This window comes from Apodemus sylvaticus, chromosome 20, assembly GCF_947179515.1.
Source record: "Apodemus sylvaticus chromosome 20, mApoSyl1.1, whole genome shotgun sequence".
NCBI classification, from domain to species: Eukaryota; Metazoa; Chordata; class Mammalia; order Rodentia; family Muridae; genus Apodemus; species Apodemus sylvaticus.
Genome location: NC_067491.1, coordinates 23,341,613 through 23,364,529, shown reverse-complemented (window position 1 = coordinate 23,364,529; position 22,917 = coordinate 23,341,613). Strand labels below are relative to the sequence as shown.

At 46.0% G+C, this 22,917-nt stretch overlaps 1 protein-coding gene across 2 annotated transcripts; it reads left to right on the top strand.

Annotated features, from left to right (window-relative positions):
- Positions 1–654: 654 nt before the first annotated feature.
- Positions 655–21,030, top strand: Csrp2 (cysteine and glycine rich protein 2). 2 transcript variants are annotated; one of them, XM_052164992.1, is made up of 6 exons: positions 655–715; positions 13,487–13,599; positions 16,898–17,066; positions 19,466–19,595; positions 20,178–20,271; positions 20,747–21,030. In XM_052164992.1, the coding sequence occupies exons 2-6, from the start codon at positions 13,488–13,490 to the stop codon at positions 20,821–20,823; spliced, it is 582 nt and encodes a 193-aa protein (XP_052020952.1). In that variant the 5' UTR covers positions 655–715; position 13,487; the 3' UTR covers positions 20,824–21,030. The 2 variants fall into 2 exon arrangements, with proteins under 2 accessions (XP_052020952.1, XP_052020951.1); XM_052164991.1 differs by lacking the exon at positions 655–715 and adding an exon at positions 12,874–13,003.
- Positions 21,031–22,917: the final 1,887 nt, after the last annotated feature.

The following is a 22,917-nucleotide window of genomic DNA, read 5'->3' as shown; positions in this document are numbered from 1 at the left end:
CTGCTGTCTTCGCTGCAGAGGCCTCCCTGGGCTTTTCTGACAATTGTAAACAATTGCAAACTGAAACCCGAAGCCTTTTGGCGCCGGGGTTTTTTGCGTGGGTTGTGGGTTTCATCCCCCTCAGCCATGAGTGGTGGGGAAAGCAAAACACTTGGGGAATGAGGTGTTTTCATAACGTCATTTGTTTAGTCTAGATGAGGAATGCGGCTCTTTCACGACAGGAAAGCTGTGGATTCCAGAAGCTGGGATGCTGACCAGAGTCTATCCTGCACCGGGAGGCTAACATGTGGCGTTTGCGCCGTAGAGGGTGGTGGGAACCCCGTGGGGCGACATCCGATCTCGGTGGCTCCGGGCCGGTCCTGAGTGCTCAGGAAACCCGGGACCGGCGGGGAAGGAGCAGCCGGAGATGGTGGGAGACTTGGACGCGCGGGAAGCCGCAGGAAGAGGCGGGATTCCGGTCTTTTGTCTCGGAGCCAGAGCTCGGAACCCGCAGCGGGAGCCCAGCTCAGCGCACCGGGTGGGGGGGAGGGGGGGAAAAAACACATACACAGCCCGAGGGGCGTGCCGGAATGGTGGGCGTCGCTAACGAGGCCACGCCCAACATAAGTCTTTAAAAGCGGGCGCGGGCGCTCGCGTTAGTCTGATCCACCCGGCAGCTTTCCTCCCTCTCAACTTCGCTAGCTCCGCCCGCCGCGTGCTCCCTCCTCCCACTCGGGTGAGTCCTGGGAAGCCTGCCGCCCCGCGGTCCCTGTCATCTCCATCCCTGCTCCTAGCTGTGCTCCCACCCGCCCACCCACTTCTGCCCCATTGCGGGCTCCACCAGCACACCTGCTGTCGCCCCCAGGCCATTCCTGCCCTGGGACCTCTTGTCCTTGGAGCAGGTAAATCATCCCCAGTGACCTTTAATTTCAGGTCTCTGGGAGGAGAGGCGTCCTGGCCGCCAATCCCTTTTTGTAGCCCAGGCTCCCTCCTAGGGCTGATTCTCGCCTTAGGGTAGGAGGGGGTTAGAGGCTTCGGGGCTCCTGTATCTCAAGGGTGTGCATGCCCAACCCTGCCGAGCTTCTCGAGGGGGAATTGGGTGGGTGCTCTGGGGTGGAGGGCGTCTCCATAATCCTCTGAGCTCCAATTCTTCTCCGGTAGCGAATCGGAGCTCCTGGCCATCGCCTTTGTTCAGTGATGTCTGCCCACCCGGTACAGAATCTTAAATACAGAAGAAACCATAGTGAAATTAAAGTGGAACATTCCTAGCTTTTCCTGGTACATTCTACCTTTAAGGTACAAACAAGGATACAACATTGCTTGGTTCTGAAATTCTGCAACAGGTCCTAAAAGTCACAGTCTGGGTTCAGAGCTAGATGCTGGTATAGGCGTCCATGAGGTGAGGGGAGGAGAGTGCTCTTGAAACTTCTGTCCCCTTGGAAGCCAGGACTTTGAACTTTATTTGTTTACTTTACATGATTGCATTTGAGTAAACATTTGGTTTGACCCGTTTTGTTTGGGCTGCATACGTTTTTACTTTACAAATGCTTTTCAGTAGGGGGGGGCATACTGGATGTTGCAATTTTTTAACTTGGGCAGTGAAAATAATACAATTTTACCAATGTGTACTAAATCTCTACTTAACATAAAAACAACAAAAAGGACGAGATACTTGTACCCAGATTCTTCCAGAAAGATTTAAATGGTAGATTTTAAAAGAAAGACTCATACAATCTCAACACTGCATACAAGTGACATTTTTGATCCTTTTCCCTTGTGACCGTTACTGCTAATTCTTTCACTATGGGCTTTTGACCCCGATTTTTATAGCCAGGTTGCCATAGACGGATATATCCCGTGAGTCTCTGGAACACTGTTTGCTTAGTTATCTTAAATATGTTTGGAGCACACCTCAGTACTTGTTAACTGAATAATAAAGGCAGGAACGGACAAGGTGTCATTGTGGGGAGCAGTAGATATTCATTAACGGATTCTAGCCAACGTTTTTGTGTGTGTGTGTGTGTGTGTGTCGTTATGTTTTGTCTTTTATACCGTATGTACTGGCTGTTTTTTTTTTGTGTCAACTTGACACAGGCAGGAGTTATCACAGAGAAGGGAGTTTCAGTTGGGGAAATGGCTCCATGAGATCCAGCTGTGGGACATTTTCTCAATTAGTGATCAAGTGGAGAGGGCCCCTTGTGAGTGGTACCACCTTTGGGCTGGTATTCTTGGGTTCTATAAGAGAGCAGGCTGAGCAAGCCAGGGGAAGCAAGCCAGTAAGAAACATCCCTCCATGGCCTCTGCATCAGCTCCTGCTTCCTGACCTGCTTGAGTTTCAGTCCTGACTTCCTTTAGTGATGAACTGCAACGTGGAAGTGTAAGCTGAATAAACCCTTTCCTCCCCAACTTGCTTCTTGGTCATGTTTGTGCAGGAATAGAAACCCTGACTAAGACACCGTAAATTGTTAACAGATTCCTCCCAAGTTTGTTTAGAAAAATGTGGCTGATGTGGAATACACTCAAGACCATGCTGAAATCAGTACTGTTTGGAGGACCATCCTGGACTGGGGGAGGGGAATTGTATCTTTATTAAAGGATAGCATAATCATCCTTTGGTATCAAGTAGGGGGACAGGATACTAGGTCCAGGCATAACCCTGTCAATACATAGCTATGGAGAGATCAAACCCTTCTCATTTTCCTTATGTTACGAATGAGATGGATGAATGAAGAAATGGAGAGAGGGGGCCCTCTATGGGAGAGGAGGCGTAGCGTGGGGAGGGCAGAAATCAAGTCTGGAGTGTGACTCCCATGTCAGTACCTCTTAGTTTGCTGCCCCTAACAAGTTAACACTGTCTGGTCTCAGTCACTTCCTCTTATGACGTAGGTCTAATAGCGCCCTTGCTGGGGGCTGTGGGTGGGGGAGGGAAAGGGTGTGTGCGGGTAGGGTGTGTGTGTGTGTGTGTGTGTACGGAATGTGTAAGAACAAGGTGAAGCCTTAGGGATATGTATGTGGTGGGTGCCTTGTGGTTTTAGACCACATTCTGTGCTTCCTGAAACTTGAAGTGAAATGGTTCTTGATGGCAGTCTTCCCAGCGAGCGGTGACTTCCACTTGGACATCTCCCAGTCCTTCCTCTACCTACAGACCTCCGAGGTTTCCTCAGGACTCCATCACTGCCTAGACTGGCATTTGCTTGCCACCTCCTGGCTTCTGTCGGTTGGGTAAGACCTAGGGAATCCTCTCTTTGTGTCCCAGGCCTTTTCTCCAAACGTGTTGCTTTTTGGTGTGTGTTGTTTATAGTCCTGGGATTGAACCCAGGACCTTGTAAATACTAAGCAAGGACTGGGAATGGAGCCACAATTGGCCCTTTTGTTTTTCATTTTGAGACAAAGTTTTACAGAGTTTCCAAGACTGGCCTTGAACTGTAGATCAGCTCTTATCAGAGTCTCCCAACTAACTGGGATGACAGCTCTGTGCCTGGTCCAACATGTTTTTAACTATATAAGATACAGCATGGGTGACTGAGTTCACCGGTCCCAAGATTTAAACGAGTTGAATTTCTTACATTGAAAATCAAGATCGAGAGGACTGCTTCTCATTCTGAATTCTGGGGAAGCAAGGCACGATTTCTGGCTGTTAAATTTTATTATAACCTGCAGAGGAAGAGCCATAAGGTGTTGTGTGTGAATCATTTGCAAAGGCTTAGCTGGGTCCTTGAATTTTCAGGAGTGCCTTGTGTCAATGGTACTAATTGCTTTTGACTAGCTATCAAAGTTCAGACAGATTAGGATACAGCAAGATGAAGGGCCTTGTCAGTTAACTGTAGGAAACGTTTCCTGGTGGCTTCACAAAAGAAAGATGGAGAGAGAATTGAATCCAGTATAGCAAACACTCCAAATCTTTGTGGCATGGCCACCATCTCTACCTGGCAATGAGCTCTACTGGTGTTCTAAGTCAAATTGGTCGTCTTATTTTCATAGTTAATATTTACCAGGTTTTCCAGCTATAAAAATGGGAATCATGTTAGTGCCAACTTCAGTTGTGAAGACTAAATTAATAAATGACTTAACATAAATGAATATGATAAATATTACAGGAGTATTTGTAATTAGGACTACCTGCTATGTAACAGACACTATTGTAAGGGTTTGCTTATATCATTTAATCTCAGAACCACTTTATGATATTAATAAGCATTCTTTTCATTTTTTAAAATAAGAGAACTAGCAGATAAAATGTTATCAATCTTTTATCATTTGTCAAATAAGCAGGAATCTTGGCAGCTAACCCTAGGTTCTCCTTGTAAAGAGGGTGAAGATGTTGAATTGTTTGAATAGTCAAGTATCTGGTCATATTCACAGATTGGGGATTGCTCTGGGATATGTTGAGTCCAGAGATTACCAAATTTACAGCATAGCTGCGCTTAATTACAGAATGTGACTGGGCAGGTACCACTTGCATCCATGTCAAGAATTTTGCTGTCCTCCCGTTGAAGGCATTTTGGTGACGACATGCACTTTAGTTAACCTAAAGAGGCCAAGGTCACTCAGTTGAAGGGAGGTTTCTTTCCATGGTGAAACTAGATCTTCATGCGCAGAGAAGATAAGGCGGAGCTTCTTGTTGAAAAGTCAGTTTGAGTATGGAGGAGACCCGGGTGGGCAGGAATCTATTCCGGTGCATGGGACATGGGAACCCAGAGATGGAGAAATTGAGGTGATTTGAATGCTTTAATGTCCTTTAATGGGAAAAAAAAATCCAGGGAGTTGTAGGGATAGCTTCAACAAGAGTCTGATTTGCTACTTTGGAGGTCAGTGACCTCAGCAGGTATGCACGGTTGAACTTGGTGCCATATCCAGGCCAAGAGGTGTTCCTGAGGAGAAGGTGGCCTTAGTGGAGTGGCTGCCTTAGTGGTGGTACTGACCCTGGCTAGCTCAGAGCTCAGTTCAGGGTGTCGCAGCTCAGAGGTTATGGATTCACTAGGGTCACCTCACCGGGATGGGGCCTGGCTTTCAGACCTAAGTGCTTCAAATTCCCACTTCCACAATCACTGTGTCGGACCTGGAGTGTCCATGGTCTTGAGGTAGTGTGTACGTCACTGTTCGTGGAGGACATTGTTCCAGTGATCTTTAGTGTACAACCGGACTGGGCTTAGCGTTCTCACGGGATGCATGGTCATGGATATGCAGGAGAAAGCCGTGTCAGTAAAATTAAAACCGTGCTAAAATCGTTTACATCGTTTATGTATGTGTACTCTCGTTTGAGTGTGTGTGTGTGTGTATGCAGGTGGAGGCCAGAATTTCAATGTTGGGTGTCTTCCTTGATCCCCGTGTACATTAATTTCATTTATTTATTGTTTGCCCCCCCCCTCGCCCTGCTCACTCCAGCCATATTTATTTCATATATGTGAGTGCACTGTCGCTGTCTTCAGACACTCCAGAAGAGAGCATCAGATCTTATTACAGATGGTTGTGAGCCACCATGTGGTTTCTGGGAATTGAACTCAGGACCTCTGGAAGAGCAGTCGGTGCTCTTAACCACTGAGCCATCTCTCCAGCCCTATTGTTTGTTTCTTTGTTTACCTATTTATTTTGGTTTTTCCAAGTAAGAGTTTCTCTGTAGACCAGCCTGCCCTGAACTCAGAGATTTATCTGCTCTGCCTCCCAAGTGCTGGTGGACCACACTACCCAGCTGCTGTTTATTTAATTTTGATAAACAATGGCCTGACCCTTCGGCTTAATGATTCAGCTCTGATGGCGAGCCACATGAATTCAAGAGATCTACCTGTCTGTTTCCTCAGTGTTCAAACTGTACACGCACACGCTGCTATGGCCTGTTTTTGTGTCCATACTGGGAATCCCAAGTCAGGCCCTCATGAGTTTGTGCTGCCAAGCATTTTACAGACTGTGCTGTCTCAGCCCTGTTTGCACAATTTTAAAAATCGCTTTCTGTGTATGGATGTTTTGCTTGCATGTATGTATGTATGTATGTGTACCACGGGTATGCCTGGTCCCTGAGGAGTCCAGGCAACGGTGTAGGCTTACTGGAAGTGGAGTTACAGAAGGTTGTAAGCTGCTGTTTGGGTGCCAGGAACTGAACCCAGGTCCTTTTGAACAACAGTGACTGCTTTTAGTCACGGAGTCACTTCTCCAGCCTGTTTATATATCTTTACCACCAAAGAACAAATCCCTAAGAAACAGATGCTCTTCCTTATAACTTTGTGGTCTGTGTGTGCATCTGTCTGCGTACACGTGGGAGGGTGTGTTTGCTGATGGTTGACAGTGTCTTTAAGCTGTGCATTTTATAAGTTTTGAGACAAGGTCTCACCAGGCGTGGAACTCAGTGTTTTTAGTTTGGTTGGTTTTGCTTTGGGCTGCACTGGTTGGCTAGAGAGCCCCTGAGATGCTCCAGTTTGCCACCACCCCCTAGCTCTGGGAGCACAGTGCATGCCATCAGTCTGCCGTGGACACTGGAGATCTGAACTCAGGACCTTCCTCTTGGTTGTACAGCAAACTCTCGGATTACTGAGGCATCTCTAATTCCTGACCTCCAGCTGCCAAGCCAGTGTATGGTATGATGATTACAAGGCCTTGTAATGCCTTGTTTGGTGCTGTGGCTGGATCCAGATCCTCAGTCCCATCTGTGAGACACAAGTGCTCATTGAGAGTCACCTTCAGCCCCCAGGATACAGCGTCGAATTATGGTTATATCGAGTTCTTCATAAACTGCGATTACACAGTGCTTATAATCCACTTCTTCCCCAGAGGAACGTATGTACAGAAATTAATTTAGAAGTTGCTCCCTGGGTGGGGGAGGGAATGAGGTCAGAGGCCATCAAAGGCAGGGGCAAGGAGGATAAAGAGAGAGGAGTATTATAATGATGTTTACACATTCCTCTGGGCCTGGTAGCATAGGCCTGCAGTGCCATCTACTTGAGAGATTGTCAGGAGGCTCGAAGTTCAGCTCTCAGTAACTGCGTCCTGTGTGTAGAGAAGCGGAATACTGTGGAATATGGAGACACTGTCATTTCAGTGTCTGCTGTCCCAGCACTGTCCTTGCAAATTCTGGGAGCTCTGTAAAGAAGGCATTGCTGTCCCTGTTTCTCACCAGGGGAATGGCAGACTCTGTGTTACACTGTGTTACACTGTGTTACACTGTTTGCTACATGGTTACTCAGCGCAGGGGTGAAGATCTGGCTTTCTTAGGACTCAGATGGAGATCTGGCCTTCTTAGAAGGACTCTGATGGAGCGGGTAGCAGGATACCACACCGTGAAGAATCCGTTCTTGGCGCTGCTGTGTTTAGTAGCTGAGAGAATTAGCCTGCATAGGTAGCTGGGGCAGCAGAAGAAAAATCCTCAGACTAGCAGGAGCTGCTGCCTAGTTTCTGGTTAACAACAGCTTTCAAAGACTTGCTTTGCCAACAGCCATTGTATTAGGGTCAGTCCCACTAATTTGTATCCTTTAACAAGCCACTTGTCCCCAAATGTGGCTCGAGATGAGGCTGGTTTATAAAAATGTTCCCTTTTGAGAGAGTACAATAGACAAGTTTCTAGGGTAGCAGGGGAGGCTTTGATGTAGATGCATTGAGGCCGGAAGTATTTAAATTTAAAATCTGGATTTATTCACAGAGACACCGAACTTTCAGTGCTAGATCAGGTGACTTAAACTCCCAAATGGGGACGTGTACACTTAAATGCACAGGTTCATTCCTTTTAGGTGCCAAATACGGAGCCAGCAGTCTAAGAGCGGCTGTTCTATGGGGCTGGAGGGGTGGCTCACTGGTTAAGAGCACTTGCTGATCTTGCAGAGGGCTGTACGTAGTTTCCAGGACCCACGGGATGGCTCAAACCCAGCTGAAGAGCAGCAGTTCCACAAGTCTGTGGACCTCTTCTGGCCTCTACAGGCACTGTACCCAATACATAGACAAGTGCAGACAAACCGCTCAAATTTATAAAATAAAAATAGATCTAATACATGTGTGCACGCACACACACACACACACACACAGAGACACAGAATGACTTGGCCCTGTAGCCACTTTGCAGGTCTTTTTATTTTGCTTTATTTTATTTTTTTGGTTGGTTGGTTTTTTGGAATTTTTTTTTTTTCCCCAGACAGGGTTTCTCTGTGTAGCCCTGGCTGTCCTGGAACTCACCCTCTAAACCAGGCTGGCCTTGAACTCAGAACTTTACCCCAGATTTAGCCTCCAGTCAAGTCTCTGAAAAACAGGTCTCTTGGATTTGGGTTGGTGTTTTAGCCTGAAGAGAAGCAGGAAGGGAAGGAAGGTTTTCACCTCTGTAAACCAAGCTGCTTAGCTGAGTGCAATGGGTAAATTCTAGTTCTGGAAGTTACACTGAAGCCCAGGGACAGGACTAAGAGCAGAAAAAGCCCGTGTTGGGCCTACACTGTGCGGAAAGTGGGAATTTATCTGTGCGCTTAACATTCTGCAAGTGCGTGCATGGGCTTGGGGAAAGGCACGCGGGGCGCAGACTGCTCTGCGCGGATCAGTCTGCTCTCATTAAGGGCTGCAGCTGTCGTAGAGGAGCAGCCAAGGACTTGGAGGGAAAATGAAGCTTTGCATTTCTTAAAAATATGCACAGCAATGCCAAGAGTGACAGAAATGCAAGGTTATCGTGTGTTCTCCTGCCAAATCCAGGTCCCGTCCATAGGGGTTCGGAGTAAATGTGCGAAGTTGAACTTCATTTCTTTAGACAGCCAGTGCTGTAGGAGGGACCGTTATGTATTTTATGTTCAGGAAGGATGCTTATGGGTGACTAAGCAGCTAAGCTTTTTGTGTTTAAACTCTGTGGCTCTGCCGCTATGCTGTTTGAAGGTTGTTCGCTGTGTTTTCTTACAGATGTAGGATTTTCTCTTTTCAGTGCCTCTGGAGTGGGAACTACCCTTCCAGGTTTATAAGACAAGCAAAACATTGAAATAAAAAAGCCCAAACCAGCCTGCCTCTCTGCTTTCTTTCCACCATGGAATGGTTATACGTACAAAACACATACAAGTGACTATAACTAGCCATCATTTTTTGTTTGTTTGTTTTTCTTTTTTTTTTTTTCCTTTTTTGCCAAGAGGTTCTTCAAAAACTCTTATAAAAGCCCTTAAGATCAATGGGACTTTTTTTTTTAATTCGATATATTCTTTATTTACATTTTAAATGATTTCCCCTTTTCTGGCTCCCCACTCCCCAAAAGTCCCATAAGCCTTCTTCCCTCCCCCTGTTCCCCCACCCACCCCTTCCCACTTCCCTGTTCTGGTTTTGCCCTACACTGCTGCACTGAGTCTTTCCAGAACCAGGGGCCACTCCTCCATTCCTCTTGGACATCATTTAATATGTGGATTATATCTTGGGTATTCCAAGTTTCTAGGTTAATATCCACTTATTAGTGAGTGCATACCATGATTGATCTTTTGAGACTGGGTTACCTCACTTAGGATGATATTCTCCAGCTCCATCCATTTGTCTAAGAATTTCATGAATTCATTGCTTTTAATGGCTGAATAGTACTCCATCGTGTAAATATACCACATTTTTTGTATCCATTCCTCCGTTGAAGGACACCTGTGTTCTTTCCAGCTTCTGGCTACTACAAATAGGGCTGCTATGAACAGTGTGGAGCATGTGTCCTTATTGCATGCCAAGGAATCCTCTGGGTATATGCCCAGGAGTGGTATAGCAGAGTCCTCCAGAAGTGTCATGCCCAGATTTCTGAGGAACTGCCAGACTGATTTCCAGAGTGGTTGCACCATTTTGCAATCCCCCCAGCAGTGGAGGAGTGTTCCTCTTTCTCCACATCCTCGCCAATACCTGCTGTCTCCTGAGTTTTCGACCTTAGCCATTCTGACTGGTGTGAGGTGACCCAGAAATGAACCCACACACCTATGGACGGGACCTTAATGTCTAGATACAAGCCACACGGATGGGTATCAAGTGAGAGAAAACCGGGGTGTAGTAGAAGTGGAAAGGTTAAGAAGGTGGTAAGCGGGGTGCTGGAGAAGGCCGGGGGTTTCCTCAAAGTGGGCGTTCTCTCACTCTGCTGCAGTGACGTGCACACCTGTGTAATGTCAGACCTCCAAGTGAGTTTATGGTAACTGCTGACACATAAAGAAAGGGGACACTTTAAAGCGAAATCCAGACTGCTGTTCACTGGACGGAACGACATAAATGCTCAGTTAAATATGTCTGAGTGTCACTCAAGGACAAGGTGATCTAACCTTGGTCTTGGTGGCGCTCTGTTTCCTCATTGAGATTGCTCTGGAGACAGATAGCAGGGTCAAAAAAAAAAAAAGCTGGCTACGAGGATGATATTAAATCGCCCGTGCTTACACACCTTGATAACCGTAGTGCCTCCATAGCCAACTGATTACCTATAAGCCTGGTCTTATGTGACCTCTGGTCTCCTTAGGTCTCACGAGGGACCCTCCAGCAGATGCCTCTTACAGCCATGAGCACTGCAGAACACGGGCAGGCAACCTTGGAGGCCAGGGCAGTCTGCAGCAGTCGCTAATTGTACTGTGAATTGAAGCCTGCGCAGGCTGCTGGAGCTGGTATTCTATGTCTCGGGTTTATAGTGAGGCTTAAGTTCCAATCAGAGTTTAAACAAAGAGGCACCTGTTTTCACAGGCCGGCCTCAGAGATAAGACGCCACATCAAAAGAGAAAGCTGGTTGGCTTCACGGCAAGCCTAGGAACGCTTGTAGTCCCTTGCATTCCATTATCCCTGTCTAGGCAGAAGTAGTTTCTTTTTGCAAATCGATACTCACGACTTAGTGCTAGCTGGTGATAGCAGTTAGGTCTTTGTGTGGAAGACCTTTGCGTGTTTATTTCAAGGAACAGACTCTGATCTCACACGGTTTGAAAGATCAAGTTGAGTGGCTCATATGACTAAGGGGCTCGGGAGAAGTTGAGTACAGCCGGATCGGGCCTCAGAGACCCAGCGCGCCTCTCCCTGGCACCGTGGGGCCTTGGGCTTTGTTGACAGTAGCCGGCATTGCCCTTTCCTCACCCTGTTTTAAAGCCCTGCTCTGGCGTTACCTCTCACTGAGCTGGACTGGCCTTGTGAGGTCTTGTGTTCATACCTGGTTGAGGGTTGCAATGGTGTGAGCGGTTGGTTTGGTTCAGAGTGCCTGTTGAAACTCAATCCCCAGGGAGACAGGGCGCAGCAAGTTAAGTTCATAAGTGGATTAATGCCACTATAGAAAGGCTCATGGGACTGGGTTTTCTTTCTCGCTCTTCTGCCTTGTGCCACTGTGTTGAAGACACAGTCTTAGAAGCAGGGACCAGGGTCCTTCACCAGACCCCAAACCTACCAGCGTCTCGGTCTTGAACTTCACAGCTCTGACAACTCTGAGAAATCCATTTCTGTTCTGTACAGATCTTCCAGCCTGAGTCTGTTACAGCAGCACAAAACAGGCTAGGACCAGCAGAGTCAGTGCCCTGGAAGTCAGTGCCTCCAAGCTGTGTGCGGTGACGCAGGGATATGACCTGTTTTGCTCACCAAGTGACCTGGCATGAACCTCAGCATAAACTAGACACGAGATGCCCGCATTGTTTCTTAGCAGACATTGCAGATATCGGGACTTTTGAGAAACTCCAGATATATTCTGGTCGGCCAGAGCCTGAGTTTGTTCAGCTCTGCGTGTGAGCCCTTCCTCCTGCCTGGGGGTGGGGGTGGGGTGGGGCACATCCTTTCTTGTTATTGCCAAAACCCTGCTTCTGTCCTTAAAGCCTGCATTGTGCAGTGCTGATCTGTCTGCCCTGCCCGTCCTGACCTTTGCTAACATGTTCTTGTGTCCCAGGAGCGGGTTTTCCTAAAACAGAAGATGACTTCACACACTCATGGTCATTGTGGCAAAGCATTAAATCTTTGTCTTGGTGTTTTTGCTTTTGCTACAACATACCTGAAGCTGGGTTACATTTAAAGGAGTTTGTTTTGGCTAATAGCTCTGCTATCCCACGTGTGGTAGTAAACTGGAAGGGGAAACTGGTGCGTTTATACAGCGAGGATGGGGAGGCACCTTCTAACAGGTCTCTATTGTGAGAATTAATTTATCCCCCTGTGTATGTGTAATTGTGAACCCCCCCCCCCAGGGGCCAGATACTAGGCCCCTACCCCCTAATGCTACCACACGCAGAAGTTAAATCCCAGCGTGAGTTTTGGTGACCATTAATGATAGACACTCAATCTCAAGTTTCTAAACACTTGCCTGAATTTTGGCTTGAACTGGTCATTTTAAACCTCTGCGAGCAAAGCGATGTTCCCTCTACGGTAGGCTGGATGAAAGTCTAGGGCAGTGACCAGAAGAAGGACAGAGCATCTTGTATTAATTGTGTAAATATTTAGTAAAGGTATTGTCAGGAAACCTAATAGAGGTCTGGACCCACTTTATCGGTTGTATGGGAAATCACCCCCTTTAAGGTTTCCCCTGCTTGCCAGAACTTCTGTGTGTTCTAATTAGGTTTATATTTATAAGGGAAATGTCAGCTCTTATAACCAGCCATTTTCTAAAGAGGCAAGGGCTGCATTTAGAAACTTAACAGGCAAAGGCTGCAGAAACCCCTCACAGAAGGGGAGCCCAAAAACCAGTGCTGGGGAAAGGGAATATTCCACTGGGTTGGTAGATACCAGTTAGGGGGCCACAGGCCGGTGTAGTGGCTCAGACAGTGGAGAAATCAGCCAGTTAAGCTGTCCCAGGAGGCCAGTTTGTTACAGGAACTAGCAAATGTTGCCCCTACATCGTAGACAGTCAGGGATTTCCCGTCACATCAGACCACATTTGGAGGCTGTCCCCCACATACTCTGACAGTCACGGCCAAGGAGGGGGCTTTGGTAGCCTTTTCTGTAGGCCCGACAAACCTGCCAGTGTGGGGAACCGACTGTTGGCTGCTCTGGGGGCTCTGGGGTTAGTGAGGCGCACGCAACTCGGCAGCAGCCCTATTTGTTGTGGTGACCATGGGACCTCATACAGCTGTGCTGGCCACGTGAGCTGTAACTGGACTGAACTCTCAGGTCCATACACGTATGTTCATCGCTTATGTACATTAAATGTTAAAAATTTGATGTCTTTGCAGTCAATTAAACATGTAGCAAAAAAAAAAATCTATACTTAAATGTAAGCTTTCCAGCTGAGTTTTTTTTTTTTTTTTAAGCTCATTAAGAACTGGGTGTGGGAGAGGGCGGTGCCCGCCTCTCCACTCCCGCATTAACTCCTGTGGATTCCAGGGGCTTATTCCGCCTTGTACTTTGGTGACCTGCCTCTTCCACTGGATGCAAAGGTTCCTTTGTCTTCTAGAATAAAAAAGAAGAAAAGGAGACTGTCTGAGCCAGTTTCCTAATGAGAACTGTAATTTGGGAGTGGAGATGGAGCTATTTTGGAGGAACGCAGGCCTCTGAAAGATGTGGTTTGTGTGGTTGGCGAAGAAGCACGATCATGGTCTCCTGGGCTGAACCAGCCCCCAGGGATCTCGTGAAGCAGGCGCCCTAACGCACCCTTTGTCCGCAGAATGCCTGTCTGGGGCGGTGGAAACAAGTGCGGGGCCTGCGGGAGAACCGTGTACCACGCGGAGGAGGTGCAGTGTGATGGGCGGAGCTTCCACCGCCGCTGCTTCCTGTGCAGTGAGTATGGCCCCTCCCCCTTCGGAGCCTGGGGGGGGTGGCGGGGGAAAGCTCCAGTTTCCCTCTGGACGAAAAATAATAACACAAGCTAAGAGTAATAGATTAGAGTAATAGATTAGAGTGACAGGTTGAGTTGATTTGGTTTGATTTTTTTCTGATTGTTAACTGCTGAGTCATTGCACCAGTCTGATGGGTGGTTTTTATGTCTTTGATCTTAAGTACTGAGTCCCAGGGAACAACACCTACCTGACTGACCCTCAGTTCCGGCCATTGGCCTTTGCTTTTGCCACCTGAGAAACTGCACCTACCGACAGTTTCTCGCACGGGTGTGTGTGTGTGTGGCTTGGTTTGGTTAATAAGTTGATCTTTGTCAGTTTTCCCTTTCTAGCTGGGTTCCTTCCTGACATATTCTTAACCACACCAGGGACTGAAGTTCAGAGTCTACAAGCTTGGTTTTTACAGAACCTTCCAACTTGACCTTCTATGGCAGTGGGCCTCAAGTTTCTAAACGCTGCGATCCTATGATACAGCATGTTGTGGTGACCCTCAGCCAGACAGTTAGGATTCCTTACATGCTGTTATAAATTGTAATGTAAATATACCTGATATATAGGATATCTAAGAGAGGGCGTGGGATCGAGACTCACAGGTTGAGATTCTCACGGCAATTGGAATTCTCAGTTTGTTAGAGTTTAGGATAGCTAGATCCCTACAGGCATACTGGGATTATCATTGTTCATTAGGTGTGTGGTGTAGAAGGAAGCAGGGTATAAAACACTTATCTGTGTGTTCTGAAGAAGGAACACCCCATGAGAGAAACAAGAAGAGGAGAAAAACCCCTTCAGAAGACACATAAGTTGTTTCAAAAGCCTGAGAAACTCACCGTGAGTCAAATGCTAGAACTTTCTTTAATGAAGAATCCATGCATGCAGAGATCTGCCTTATTTATAGATTAGACAGTGAAGAGTACTGTGAACAGCTACATTTTAAACATAAATTTGCTGCACCAGTGTGTGGTGGCGCCCGCATTTAGACCCAGAGGCAGGCAGATAGGAGTCTGAGGCTAGCCTGGTCTACAGAGGGAGTTCCAAGCCATTTAGGTGACAGTGAGAAGATATTGAGACCCTGTCTCCAAAAGTTACTTACATTAAAAATTAAACTTTAGGAAAGAAACTTTCAAATGTGGCTTGTCTTGCTCCCATAAGTGCCATCATTCAGGCCGTCTGGACCCACGTACAGTGTGTGTGTTTCACACTCAAGCCGTCTGGACCCACGTACAGTGCGTGTGCTTCACACTCAGGCCGTCTGGACCCACGTACAGTGTGTGTGCTTCACACTCAGGCCGTCTGGACCCACGTACAGTGTGTGTGTTTCACATTCAGGCCGTCTGGACCCACGTACAGTGCGTGTGCTTCACACTCAGGCCGTCTGGACCCACGTACAGTGTGTGTGCTTCACACTCAGGCCGTCTGGACCCACGTAGTGTGTGTGCTTCACACTCAGGCCGTCTGGACCCACGTACAGTGCGTGTGCTTCACACTCAGGCTGTCTGGACCCACCTACAGTGTGTGTGTTTCACAGACAGTAATAACTAACAGAAAGCCATGGTTGTGAGAAGTAAAATTATTACACATGCATTTTTCTAACTTCATAATGGCCACTGTCCCTCAGATTTAGCAGACAGAACTATTTCTTTTCCAAGGTAGTGGCTTTTTTTTCCCCTGTGATTTTTTTTTTTAAAGGGAATCTGGATTTCAACAGGCACATAACTAAGCAAAAATGTTGGAAATCTGAAATCGCAAATACTTTAGAAATTGTTCTCATTTTCTTCTGGGGTAAGCCCTGATGCCTGTATCATAACAAAACCAGCGTGTATTTATCAACTGTCTATCACGTTGTTCACCGTCAGCTCTCTTTCCTCAGACTTGTCCCCGCTGTCTGAAGCCTTAACCAGGTAACTCAGGGTCACACACAGATCCTGAGAACTCCCTGCAGAGGCTAGGGCTGCGGAAGGAAGAGAGATGACCACACAGCAAGCCATGGTTGTAGACCTGCTGTGGTAACATACACGCGAGTACAAGGTTAAGGCCTTGTACTTGCTGGGAGAGCGTTCGATCCGTGAGCCATATCCCCAGCCCTAACACGTTTTTGAGAACAGGTTTTGTGTACATTTACACTGTGTTAAGGCTATTTGGCCTTAAGGACAGGCGGTTAATATATTTTTAAGCAACTGCATTTTAGTATTGAGCCTGAAGCTCGGGGTCACAGGAGTGGCCATTTATTCTGCCAGAAAACACTCTGACCTAAGATTGTACAAGCCCGGCATTAACTTTATTTTAAACCAGCCAGCCAACTAGTTCTTCTTTTGACTACATCTCCTCCCTCTTTTTAAGAGGGAAAAACGTCTTCTCTCTACTCCACTAAGGTTTGATTTTTCCAGCTGCCCAATTTGCCACCAGCGAGTTCCCTCACAATGTATTTTTTCCCCCTCAAGCCAATTTGAAAGTTTTAGAAAGTGAAATAATGTCTGGATATAGCATGATGACATTTGGCAGTCTTAAGAAGTGGGGTCCGTAGAAATGTCTTGTGGTAAGGAATCCATCAGGAAAGAATGCAGTCTCCTTTGAGACAGGGAACACAAATCTGGCCCAAACCACTTGCTGAGTTTCAAGCAAGTATCGCTGCCGGGAAAGCTGCTGAGGAGACAGAAGGACGGCTTTTCTCGTCTTCATTTTAAATTAGCGATGAAAGCTAGAATTCTGGATTTAAAATGTTTTTTGTTTTGTTTTGTTTTGTTTTGTATTTTTTTATCCAGAGGATGCTCTTAGGGGAAAACGGGAAGCAGAAGCAGCTGCCGCCGGGCCCTTGCGGCTCTTTGGTCCTTCTCAGGTTGTGATGTAGCAATTTTTGGTGTGCCCAGGCAGAGAGGATGAGAGATAACAGCTGAGAGGAAGGGTTTGCAAGCAAGGCATTATTATTCACTCTTGAATAGGCGCTTCCAAAACTCCCTGCTCTCCTGTCAATAGGCAGATTCTACACAGGAGAGTTTGAATCTCTGATCTTGTAATTTTGACATTCCTACGAAGCAGCTACCATACACACCACAGAGGAAAGCTACTGAATCTTCAGGTGAAGTGGGCTGTGCAGACAGATGCTGGCTCATGGCTTTTGTGAAACTTCAGGATAAACCGTGGGACAGAGACAGCCTTGTCCTCTGGAGGTGCTGCTGTTTTAAGTTAAAGATATATATATATATATACATACAATGTTTAAACTCTATCTTCCTGGGGGGGCTTAGTGGTTTGCAGGAAAAACTTAGACAGCACAACTGTGGCGATTCATGATGAAGAGATCTACTGCAAATCCTGCTACGGAAAGAAGTATGGACCAAAAGGCTATGGTTATGGCCAGGGTGCTGGGACGCTCAACATGGACCGTGGTGAGAGGCTGGGCATCAAGCCAGAGAGGTGAGAGAATGTTTGGTTCTCTCTTAAAAATGCATAGAACAGTTGCTGTCGCCCTGGCCCCAGGAGCCTGCGTAAATATTTAGCTTCAACTAAGCAAGCAAGATGTAATGTAACCTCTCCTAACACTCACAAAACCACTACGATGTTCTGTAACATCAAAATGTTGACAGTTTTGTATTTCAAATCTTAGTAATTATTGCAGGGACTTCTATCCCTGTTTTTTTTTTTTTATAGCATTTTAACTGGTATCAGGAAAACATAAGTCTCAAGGAACATGACTTAAATTAACATCCCACAGTACTTTGGAGATCAAATATCTTGACATAAGTGTCTGAATTCTCAGATACTTCTCGTATGCAATTAAGCTATCCATGGAAAGTCCTTAGTCACTGTTTCCTCAGGAAATTACGATCATTCAACTTAGAAAGTAAAACAATTTCCTGCTTCTGATTATTCCAGGGACAAATGCAAAGCATGTCTTCAGTTCCCATACCAAAGGACCAGGGTGTTGATCTGCTCCCGTGTCCTAGTGCTTCGTTTCCATGCTCAGGAAGTTCACTGGGAATGTCCTCTATTTCCTCCCTTCTTTCCTCCCTGTTTTTGAAATAGGCTCTCCCTCTACAGTGCAGAAACAGCCAATAGAGCCCTAGTGGACACTGTTGAAATGTACTGTACTTTTTATGTTCTTCTTTTAAGTACATACTTAAATTCCAAAGGTTTATTTCAATTTTTTCAAAATATACATTACCTCTAAATCTTCCCATCAATGAAAACTAAATTCACAAGACCCCAAAAGCCTGTGTTTGTAGCCAGAACTGGAAAATCACGATGATGACAGAAGCTGCTCTTTCTGCCCTGTCTCCACCTTTCCTAGCAATAAGCTAGCGCTGTGTTCACGCCTTGTGTGCACACCCTGTGTGCAGCTGTAACCCTGTCTGCTCCTTCTGGCTGGGCCCTGTTCTGTTCTTTCCCCGGGGTCAGGTCCACCTTTTCCAGCCACAAGCAAGCTCTGTGTGCACACCCACGTGCAGCTGTAATCCTGTCTGTTCTTTCTGGCTGGGCCCTGTTCTGTTCTTCCTCTGGGGTCAGGTCTAAGGAATTCTTTCTCCCAGAGGTCTTCTTTAGGACTCCAAACCATGGCCTGCCTTTTAATACACAGATTAAAGAGCTTCACAAGAGGTTCCCTGAGAGGTAGCACTGAGGTAATTTGTCCCATCAGCAAGATATTTAACATCTATTTAACAACAGAGCCCCCATTTTTAAATCTGTAATAGGAAGTATCCAAAACCTTGGAAGTTGTTAAAAGGCCGGGGGAGAGGGGTGTGATTTCTGTAAAGTTCTTAATGACACACTGGGAATTTTTTTTTTTTAATGGGGACTCTAATCTTCTAAGTGTTAGATGTCATTTTTGCAAGTTTTTAAAGATCATATCAGTAGGTTTGGAAATGATTTGAACATGCTCCAGTGTTAGGTACAACCGAAGAAACACTGAATTCATACTTTGAATCAGATACACACACACACACACACACACACACACACACACGACTCCAGGACAGCAATCTAGCCATCAATTCATGTAGAAAACTCCTGTGTGACTCAAACACAGAGTGAAGGGAGGTGAAGGGGCAGTGAAGTCTTTGAAAAATTATTTAGAAAAAAAAAATCAGCATCTCTGTATAGAGATTTTGACTTTACTTGTGAGTATTTTTACAGGTGTTATATGGTGCAGAGCTGTCACGCAGCGCACCTGTTGACTTCAGGTTCTGAAATGCACACAGCCAAGGGCATGATTTACATATGCTAGTGTGACAGCTTATGAATGAGGGGAATCAATCCTGTCAAATACAATTCACCCTCGAAACCCATAAACAGTGAGAAAAATACCATCCTGCTGCGAGAAACTCAGAAGCAGCACAGCAGAGTGACAGGGGATTTCCCAGGAGGGAAACAGCCGAGTCACACTTCAGCTGCTGAAGATACAGTGAGCAATAACCTGGAAAACACGTCTACCTTCTGTACCAGCTGTGAACAACTCAAGTCGGCCAGTGTGTTTGCGGGGATTTTTAATGCCAGGATTGTTTACATTTGACCTTGCAGTGTCCTGTGAGACACAAAGTTATGATCCAGTTATATTGCTATGTCTATGGGGAGAACCAATGCCGGGCACACTCAGAAGGGAAGATGCTTAAGTTTCAGGTTCGGCCTGACTCTTTCTAGTCTGGATGAATCCAGACACACAGGTAAAGCTGGTCCGGTCGTGAGCACTTGGGTGTTTCTTTATTTTCAGCAACTTGTGACACGGCCCCTGGACAGCAGTGGAGTTCCAAAGCTCCGTTAGCTTATGAGGACATTTGGAGAAACACTGCCTCATTTTTTTTTTTATTCCTTTCCTCCAGTGCTCAACCTCACAGGCCTACAACAAATCCAAACACTTCGAAATTTGCCCAGAAATACGGAGGGGCTGAGAAGTGTTCCAGGTGTGGGGATTCTGTGTATGCCGCGGAGAAGGTCATTGGAGCTGGGAAGGTAGGGAGCTATCCCTAACACACACACACACCACCCACCCACCCCCACCCACCCACCTACCCCCCCCCCCACACTTCCATTTCCCACTTAGGCAATGTGTTCTGCTTTAAAATTAAGCATTTCCAAAAGAATCTCCATTGGAATCATTGATTTCTGGAAGTGAGAGCCATGCATAACGTCATGTTTAAAGGAACCTGTTTTCCCTGACAATGCGGAACTGTGAACAGTCTGTACAAGTTCTGCGGTATAATCAGGGCCGGGCCACCAGAGGGTTGTTAGACACGTAGGCTTGGGAAAACTACCTCTTAATTCCTTCGAGCTGCTAAATTTTGAGCCAGGTGGGTGGTATCTTTGAAGGAGCAGACTGGGTTTGTGGTAAGGCCAGAGCCTGCTCCTAGGCAAACAGCCCTTAACTGGTGGCTAGGAAGGATATGGACAGGAAGGAGGGCCAACTTTCTAGCTGAGCCAAACCATACACAAGGAGGTTGCCTGTGCACTGGTTTCCCCCGGCCACTTGCTGCATCTAAGTCATACCAAAAGCAACAGGCCTCTTAAACGTCCTAATACCGCTGTCTCTTCCAGCCCTGGCACAAAAACTGTTTCAGATGTGCCAAGTGTGGGAAGAGTCTGGAGTCTACAACTCTGACTGAGAAAGAAGGTGAAATCTACTGTAAAGGTAAAAACTCATCTCTGCTGTCCGTTAGTATTGCCAGCAAAGGAGACATAGTATACTGTTACTTGTTGAAAATTAGACATGTCAGGGCAGTGATTGTACCCTTCCGTTCCTATGCGTGCTTAACTCCCACAGGGCTGGGAATCTGGCTGAATCTGGGAATCTGGTAAAGCGCTTAGTTAGCACACTCACAAGGCTGATTCCCATGCTCCCACTACATCCCCGAATCTTATGACTTCCTGTTTTAAGCAGAGCATATGAGCGTATGAAGGTAACACACGAGAAAGTTAGCTGGATTTCACCCTCGCAACTCAGCAGGATCTAACTATGGTGCTGGGAATTCCTGGGCTTGCTTCGCACAGGATGCTCACAGCAAAAGCACATTTTATATCTTAAACTGACTTCTGGCAGAACCTCCAGTTTGCCTTTAAATTCATGGACATTTGTTAATGAACTTAACTCTCGATTTCCTTTGTAGGGTGCTACGCAAAGAACTTTGGGCCCAAGGGATTTGGCTATGGTCAAGGAGCAGGGGCCCTAGTCCATGCTCAGTAGTGGTGTGAACCCAGTAAGCATGACAGAGAATCTCCATTACCAAATGCAGATGGCCGTACAGCACTCGCTACTGTGACACAGCCAGCACTCAGCACCGTCATTGCGTGCGCCTGCACAGGCGGGCTGGACTGGGCAGCGCTGTCCTGGCCTGCCCATTCACTAGCATCTAGAGCATTCTTTTACATTTGAAATAAAATTTTGGCTTGATTTGGGTACCATCTCTTAATTAACCTTTCAAAGGAGCTGCTGTGATTTTAGAAGATGGCAAGTTATCTGGTTCCTTCCTCTGGTGAAAACCAGTCTCCTGATTAAAAAAAAAAGAAAGAAAGAAAGAAAAGAATCAAGCTGTTAAAAAGACAATTCCTTTATGCAGTAGGCTAACATTTGCACTTTGAGAGTGGAACAAGGTTAAAAAAAACATTTTTACTTTTGATATATATATCATATATGATATATATAACATATATATATATGATATTAGACACGTGGACTTGGAAAAACTACCACTTAATTCCTTTGAGCTGCTAAATTTTGAGCCAGACCAAAATTTATATATATATATTTATATATATATATTTATAAATATATATATTTATAAATATTGTGTATATATACACATATGTATATGTATATATATATATATTTGCATGCCACAAAACACTCTTTTTGAAGGTGTGTTCACTAGCAGTTTTTCAGGCTTCCACACCCACACACAAATGGGCAGATCTCTGCAGCTGTCAAGATGCCTCGACTCATGGTTATCAGGCTACAAGCATCATCGATGGCTTCAGCTCCTAGCCCTCAGCATCTCTTTCCCTTCCTCCCCATTCCAGCCTGCTGACGGCGACTCAGTCAGGACAGGTCCCCAGAGTGTAGATGGAAATGACCTACATCAGTAATACCTGGGTATGAGTCTCGGGCTGGGGAGGCAGCTTGGTGAAGATGTGATCACAAGGATGCTCCGGTCCCCAGTGCCCTGCTGAGCTGCTGAGCTCTGGTTCAGAGACCCAGTTCTCAAGAGTCAGGTGATGAAGTGAAATACCTGCGGTCAACCTCTGCTACTCACGTTGGGGTAGCAAGGTCCCTACTCCCCAGAGGCAGAACCATACATAAAGCATTGCTGGAGCTTTGGCTAGTGTACACAGAGGGTTATTAGTAAACTGAGCAATGTTCTAGCCTTGCCTAACAGATTTTAAAATCAAACCCAAAACAGATAAACTTTTTCCAAGTAACTTAACTGAATTATGGAACTAAGTTCAAAATGTTAAAAAAAAAGTCTACCATTAATAATAAATTACTAGGTATGAAAGGAAGGGCAAAACTTATTAAATGCACATCATCTATAATGAGGGTGGGAATTATCAAAAGGCACCAGAACTGGCAAAGATGTAAGGGGGAAAAATGGGTGAGGAGGTTATAGAAACACCCCGCAGGGAAAAATTGTCAGGAAGTGCTAGACCATTCAAACAGAGCATTTAGTCAGAAAGAGCATGGAAGTCCCATAAACAGGACTTTGCTACCCATGTGAGTAGCCGGAACTGCTTAATTCTTGGGAGGGGTTGGGGCCAGAAAAATATCTGAAGAGTGACAGAAATTTCCAAATTTGGTAATCCTGTAAATCTATAGATCCAAGGCTTTTGATGCTATAAATGCAAATAACTAAGTTCTAAAGTAGTGCCATCTATTAAAACTAAATCAAGATGGGAGTGGGGATGCATTTTACAGTCACTGCTACTGGGAAGCAGAGGCGTGGGGGGGGGGGGGGATTCTGCAACTCCAGCAATGGATGGTGACAAAGCACAGAGGCAAAGGCTTCCTGAGGTCAGGCGGGCCTCCTTGAGTCTGTTTGTTACTTAGACCAACACTGTATATTATTATACTTGCAACTACAGATTTTCTACTTTAAAAAAGCCACATGTCCTTTAAAAGCCAAGTGTCTTTACAAACATAGAAGCACTCTGTGAGGATGAGGGTCAATTTCCTAACAAGCCCTGTCCCCAGATGTATTTCTTTTTCAGATATTTCTATAAATTAGAGCCAGACAAGGACAGACATGTGACTAATGAGGAGAGTTCAAAACGCCGTCATGCTCTG

Excerpts from the sequence above, each read along its gene's own strand:
- Csrp2 (XM_052164992.1), top strand. The coding sequence starts at position 13,488 with ATGCCTGTCTGGGGCGGTGGAAACAAGTGCGGGGCCTGCGGGAGAACC. Across the intron at positions 13,600-16,897 it reads CCGCCGCTGCTTCCTGTGCA|TGGTTTGCAGGAAAAACTTA; the intron begins GTGAGTATGGCC and ends GGGGGGGCTTAG. Across the intron at positions 17,067-19,465 it reads CTGGGCATCAAGCCAGAGAG|TGCTCAACCTCACAGGCCTA; the intron begins GTGAGAGAATGT and ends CCTTTCCTCCAG.